Source organism: Dasypus novemcinctus, chromosome 30 (assembly GCF_030445035.2).
Source record: "Dasypus novemcinctus isolate mDasNov1 chromosome 30, mDasNov1.1.hap2, whole genome shotgun sequence".
Taxonomy (NCBI): domain Eukaryota; kingdom Metazoa; phylum Chordata; class Mammalia; order Cingulata; family Dasypodidae; genus Dasypus; species Dasypus novemcinctus.
This window is the reverse complement of record NC_080702.1, coordinates 33,729,587-33,736,818: the sequence shown is the minus strand read 5'-3', so window position 1 is coordinate 33,736,818 and position 7,232 is coordinate 33,729,587. Positions and strand designations below refer to the sequence as shown.

The 7,232-nt window shown below is 38.4% G+C and overlaps 1 protein-coding gene across 1 annotated transcript; it reads left to right on the top strand.

Moving 5' to 3' along the window:
- The first annotated feature begins 1,512 nt into the window (after nucleotides 1-1,512).
- LOC139437884 (olfactory receptor 7A17-like) lies at nucleotides 1,513-2,217 on the top strand. The gene has a single exon (XM_071212782.1). It carries the CDS (start codon nucleotides 1,513-1,515, stop codon nucleotides 2,215-2,217), a length of 705 nt encoding a protein of 234 aa, XP_071068883.1.
- Nucleotides 2,218-7,232: the final 5,015 nt, after the last annotated feature.

Below are 7,232 nucleotides of genomic sequence, written 5' to 3'. Positions count from 1 at the left end.
GGACATGGGGCATTTATGCCTCTGTCCAAGCTGAGGTTGTGGTTGGAGCTGAAGGCTGGCTCTGTGGGGTGGGGATAAGGACCCGTTCTCTTGGTTAAGAGTCTCTGGCTTTCTGGTCAGTCTTCCAGTATATGGATGGAGAAGTTGTGTGGCAGCTTCCTCCTCCCGCACCTCAGTAATTGCTCTTGTAAGGCAAGTTCCGTAGGTTGTTCACTGGCCCTTTATATCCCCCATTGCAAATTATTTGTGCAACTCTATACCTTTGTATGTTAGCGTATATATCTTCTTTTTAAAGTAAATGTTTCAATTAAAGAACTGCAGGTTTGTCCGCTCAACTTTGATCTTTGCAGTTTAGTTCTTCTCTGTCTTTATAGATGTATTTGAAGGAAGGTGTGAATGTTTAGTTTATTGTAATAGCAATTGATGTTCATCCTTTGTTTTTCAAAGTTAGAAAGTTTTGCTTACATCAAGTTAATAATTGGTCAATTTACTCCTGGGTGTTCAGTGTGGCTGAATGTTAGAAGAGCATGTGGTTATCTCAGCCCAAAGATGCTAAGGATGCTAAGGTGTGCATCATGCGTGTGTGTGATGTGTGTATTTGATGGGGTGTGAGCATTCCTCAGAGCAGGGGTATCTGCGCTTATAAATTCCAATGGTGGTCTCCTATAATACATAGTCTGGAATCTATTCTTAAAAACCCCTTAGGACTAGTCCCATTCCATTTGTTGGATAGCTTTGCAACCAAGTTAATGAAATGTGAGAGGTTCCCCATATAGATAATGGACTCCTTGAATTTGAAGATTCAGCATCAGTGAAGCTGCCTTGTCTGAAACTTCATCTGAAATCATCTCTCTTTCCTCTCCTCTTAATCCTTTCGCTGCCACACTGACCTTCTTGATCACTCTGAACATCTGAAACAAGTCACTTTTAGGGTCTTTTCCTAGGAAGATCTCTCGATTGGGCACAAACTTCCCCTAATGTCCTCAAGACTCCTGCCTTCTCCTTGTTTAGGTGCCTCCTTAAATTACACATCACACATGGGACTTTTCTGAACACCAAGTGAAAAATAGCACCATCAATTCATTTTTTTTACCTGCATTCTTTTCCTTAAAGTATGTGTAAGCATCATATTTGTAATTTGATTATGTTTCTATTGCATGTATTCTCTCTCTAAGAGCAAAAGTTTGGAACTTTTGGGATAGAGCATTGTGGACTCATTGACACAACTCTACTAGCCTCTCAGTCACAACTCAATATATATTTCACAAATGAATGAATTTCTCATGATATTTGTAGTGTTCATGAATGCTTGGTAAAGAGCTGAGTTTGGGGCATGGAATTCTTAATCAGAGGTGGCATTAGAAATACACTAAAGGGGTAATATCCCAATAAGTATTCCAGATATTATACTTTTCACTGAAATAACAATGTAGCTTTTCTGCTTGGATAGTGCTATTGTTTTGTGAAAGCTAGCCAAGTTCCTTTCTATTTCTTCTTAGTCTCATCAACCACATGGGACCTAGAAATGAAACACAAATTTCAGAATTTCTTCTCCTGGGATTTTCAGAGGATCCAGAAATGCAGCCTTTCCTATTTGGGCTGTTCCTGTCCATTTGCCTGGTCACCATCTTTGGTAACCTGCTCATAATCCTGGTCATCATCACTGATTCTCACCTCCACACACCCATGTATTTCTTCCTCTCCAACCTGTCCCTTTGTGACATCGGTTTATCCTCCACCACTGTTCCAAAGATGCTGGTGAACATCCAAGCACAGAGCAAAGTCATAACCTACACAGACTGCATCTCCCAGATGTACTTTTTCATGATCTTTGCAGGGTTGGATGACTTCCTCCTGACCGTGATGGCCTATGATCGCTTCGTGGCCATCTGCCACCCTCTTCACTACACAGTCATCATGAACCCCCAAATCTCTGTCCTGATGGTTTTTCGGTCCTGGGTCATGAATTTTATGCAATTGTGTTTACAGGGGTTAATGCTTTTATGGCTGTATTTTTGTACACATTTAGAAATCCTACACGTTTTCTGTGAAATTAGTCAGATGGTCCAATTTGCCTGTTCTGACACATTCCTCTATCCTATAGCTGGAGCGCTGGGTGGAGGTTCCCTCACTGGGATTCTTTTCTCTTACTCTAAGATTGTTTCCTCCATATGTTCAAGCAGGAGAATCACATCCATTAGTCATGTGGGATCTTAGCCCCCACTCAGTTGAGAGGTTTATTGGATATCAACATCGCAGGGTCCACAAGATTGTAGAACATAATATGGACTGGAGTGGACTTCCTGGTATTCTACTATAGAGCTGCTATGACACCATGGTCCGCACGCTTTGGCAGTGCTCCAGGGTGTATTCACTAAATGCAGTGAATGTACCTCACTGATGTAACGGGATGTTGATGTAGGAGGAGCTGGGTGGGGTGGGGATTGGGGTATAAAAGAACCCCTTATGGTTTTTTCTCTATTTTATTTCTTTTTTAAATATAACATTAAAAAATATGAGGTTCCCATATACCCTCCCACCCATTTAACCCCACTCCTCCCACATCAACACCCTCTTTCATCATCGTGGGACATTCATTGCATTTGGTGAATGAATTTTGGAGCACTGCTGCTCCACATGGATAATGGTTTACACTGTAGTTTACACTGTCCCCAGTCCACCCAGTGGGCCATGGCAAGACATATAATGTCCAGCGTCTGTCCCTGCAGTACCACCCAGGACAACTCCAAGTCCTGAAAATGCCCCCACATCATATATCTTCTTCCATCTCCTTACAATGGAAAGGACAAATAGTTTATATTGCTATGATTCTCCCAAAAAGAGTCAGAGGTCATCAGAGTGGTCACACTTATGCAGGCCACAGGAGGGTCCCAGAGACAGCCAAAGTAGATACAACCCCAGGTACTGGTTCTCCTGAGGGCTACAGAGACCCACAGGTTCTGTGGTCATGGCAGATGCTCTGGAGTTCAGTGACAAGTCAGGTGGCCTTACTTTGGACTTTGTGTTCCTAAGTGTGATGGAGTTGGATTCAGTTGTGACCTTTCTAAACATGCCTCCTCTCTTACTTTTACCAGACCTGTGGTTGGCACTGGGGTTCGTGTATACTCAGGAGACCTGAATCTCTGGACTGTCCATGTGACAGCCAGGCCCTGAGCCTCAACAGACTTGCAACTCCTACTCTCGGGCTTATTGGACTTACCCAAGCCAGCTAACTGGGAGGTTAAAAAGTCAACCAACACACCAGGGAGCCAAGTGTGCTTAGAACTACAAGCAGAAGAATTGCATCCATCATCCATGTGGAATCTAAGCCCCCTCTCGATATAGAGGTGGAGTGGACAAAAATGTCGCAGGGTCTTATGTTATTAATGTAACATTTTTTTGTAATCTATTTATCTTTAAAAAAAGACAATAAAAATAAAAATATAAATGAAAAAATGGGGACATTCAAAGGACATTGGAATTTTTTGTATGACTTTGTAAAGATGAATACTTGCTATAATATATTTTGTCATAACCTACAAAATTGTTCTGTATAGAGTGTATACTGAAATGTAAACTACAGTCCATGCTTAGTAGCAATGCTTCATCAAATTTACCATAGGAATGCAGGTTGTTAATGTGGGAGGGGAGATTGTGGGCTTAAGGGAATCCCCTATACATATATATATATTTAAAACTTGTTCTTTATTTTTAAATTAATTTTTTTTTCAAAGATTTATTTTTTATTCAATTCCCCCCCCCCCCCGGTTGTCTGTTCTCTGTGTCTATTTGCTGCGTCTTGCTTCTTTGTCCACTTCTGTTGTCGTCAGCGGCACAGGAAATGTGGGCGGCGCCATTCCTGGGCAGGCTGCACTTTCCTTCGTGCTGGGCTGCTCTCCTTATGGGGTGCACTCCTTGCGCGTGGGGCTCCCCTACGCGGGGGACACCCCTGCGTGGCACGGTACTCCTTGCGTGCATCAGCACTGCACATGGGCCAGCTCCACACAGGTCAAGGAGGCTCAGGGATTGAACCACGGACCTCCCATGTGGTAGACGGATGCCCTAACCACTGGGCCAAGTCCGTTTCCCTGAATTAATTTTAAATAACATTTTTCATTAGTGTGTTATATTTGTTATAATTAATGTGCATATTCTGATGCTTTGCTACTAACCATGTACTATAGGTTACATTATGATTTACACTTTGCAACACAAAATTATATTGGTTTATTTATTTATTGTTCTACTAGATAAAATAGTTTGCTAATGCTTTTCTATACATATATATATATAGAGAGAGAAAGAGATCAATACAATAACTGAATTAACTCAAACATAAGAAAGCAATACAAAGATATATATTTGTTTTATTAAAAACCTTTGTTCATAATTGGGGGAATATAAAATAGGCAAAGGATTGGTCTAAAAACAGGAATCCAACTCCTGCATCATAATCCTTTACAATTTATAAACTATAGATATAAGCTCACCAAACTGGGAGACACACTGACATACCTGGCCCGCCTTTGGCCAGAGACCCAATTGGATGCTATAAATATATATATATATATATATGTGCGTGTGTATATATACATATATATGTGTGCGTGTGTGTGTATATATATTTACTAAAGTTTGTTAATTGAAAGACTACAGAATAAGTGAAAGATTTTTTATAAACAGGGGTCCAACTGCTATATGCATACATACCCTCACAATATGCATAACATTCTCAAGCTCATCAAGTCAGGGGACACAACAACATACCTGGCCCACCTCTGGCCAGAGCCCCAACTGGATGCAAATTAAATATGTATATGCATATCAGTCTATCCTCTCAATTAGAGTGAGAAACAGGAATAACATAATCAGTCAAAAGTTTAAATCAATATTCATTTGAGTCACAAAATAACAGGAAAATAGAACAGCCTTACATGAGAACTCACCAACATTTAATTCATGCCTGGGAAGTCCCGAAGCAGCTGCCCATACCAGAGTCTTGATTGAAAGCAACAAATCAATGAACGCGATACTATAAATGTCAACTTGCAAATACTGCAATAATTCTTGAGAAAGTGATCAGCTTTCCCAGGAAGGAAAACCATACTCCCTGGGCAGTACTTTCCAAGGTTGATGCATCAATTCTTGAGAACATGTCAAGGCTTCCCAGGGAGGATCATAAAACTCCCCGAAATGCATCCTATCTTTTCTTATTTGTTATAAAACTTGCACAATGTACCCACTGCTTGCTCTAGTTCTCATCACTCCTCCTGAAATATGAAAGTGCTGACTAGCAAAGCATTGCTGTGCTGGTTAATAAAGCTTCCTGCATGATATTTTCACTTTTATTTTTGAACAATACTCATTAAATTTTTCCCAATAAATTTTTTGTTTATTTTTAAATATACTTAGAGTGCATAAATCGGGATTCCCTAAATTTTTATATAACCCTTGTGTAATCTAACACTTCTTTAAATATACAAATAAAAAATAAATAAAATAAAGCAAGGCAGCCAACTAAATGGGAGAAAGTATTTGAAAACCACAAATCCAATATGGGGGTTATTTCCTTACTATATAAATATATCACATATCTAGATGCAAAAGGACAAGCAGTGCAATTTAAAAACAGGCAAAAGACCTAAGTAGACTTTTTTCCATAGAGGAAATTGAAATGGTGAAAAAGCACATGAAAAAAAGTTTAATATCACTAGCTATTAGGGAACTGCAAATCAAAACTTCAATGAGATATTATCTCTTACCTCATAGAATGATCATTAAAGAAAAAATAATCTACTGTAAGTCCTGGAGAGGATTTGGCCTATAGGACCACTCTGCCGCTGTCGGTGGGGATGTAGAACAGGGCCGCCTCTGGAAGCCAGTTTGGAGGTTCCTTATTAACCTCAACTTAAATCGCTGTATGATCCAGGAATTCTTCTAGAAGGAGTATGTCCAGAAGAACAGAATATAAGACACAAACCGACATTGACACACCCGTGTTCATAGAGGCATTATTCGCTGTAGCCAAGAGGTGGAAAAAAACAATTGTCCATCAACTAATGAGTAGTTAAACAGAATGTGAATATGGTACATACACGGGATGAAATACTATGCTGCAGGAAGAAGAAATGAAGTTGGATGGATATTACAAAATTGATGAATCTTGAGGACATTATGCTGAGTGAAATAGGGCAGTCATAAAAGGACAAATATTATGTGGTCTCACTAATATGAACTAAATTTAAAGTATAAAAATATAAAATTAAAACCTAAAGTATAGGTTACTAGGAAATAGCAGTAAGACAGAGTAGAGATACTGATGTTTAATGCATGTTTTATTAGCTCGACTGTGAAAGTATAGAAATAGAGTTGATGTTAAAGCATAGGAGTATAAAAAACAGAGATGGTTTATAAGTGTGACTGGTTGGGAGGGGTAATCTAGGGATTGTAAATATCAATTGAGAGAAAGCTGGAGAATAATTTAGGGACTGACTAATGTAGTGAATCTGGTGGTGGATGATAATTGTGGTTAATAGTTCAAATACAAGAATGTTCTTCAATGAATGAAAACAAATGTATGTCATTACAAGGTAGTAGGAATATGGTGATGGATGGGAAAATACAATTAATGAAATTTATGGACTGTAGTTAACAGTTATATTGTAATATTATTGCAACAATGCCAAAGAAGTTACTATGCCAATATTAAATCTTTTATTAATAGGGGATGTACAGAAAAATATACCAAATATAAACTACAGACCATAGTTATTAATAGTGTTAATATGTTGATGATATTTTTTCATAAACTATAACAGATGTTCTACAAAAGTGAAAGGTGGAGGTGGAGGGGTGATACACAGGAATTCTGCACATTATGCATGATTTATTTGCAAGTTCACAACTTCTCTAACTGATAAAAATATATATGGAAAAAGGTTGAAAATTCTCCAAAAATAGTAAAAATCAACATTTTTACTTCATCTGATTTTATGAAATTTAAAGCAACTCATTCCTTGGATTTTTCTTTGGGCTATTCCTGTCCTTTTCTCTATTATTTATAAAGTAAAATCTTGGGTCTCTTTTTAACAAACTAGTTGGTAATTTTAAATTTGTTTAGTTAAAACTGACATACACTCAGTTACCTGTACTAGTGATTTGGATTTTACTTAATATGTTTCTTACCTCACACATTTATGTCATCAGAGGTGATTTTATCTATGCTTATTTTT

Coding starts and splice junctions, on each gene's coding strand:
- LOC139437884 (XM_071212782.1), top strand. CDS start 1,513: ATGGGACCTAGAAATGAAACACAAATTTCAGAATTTCTTCTCCTGGGA.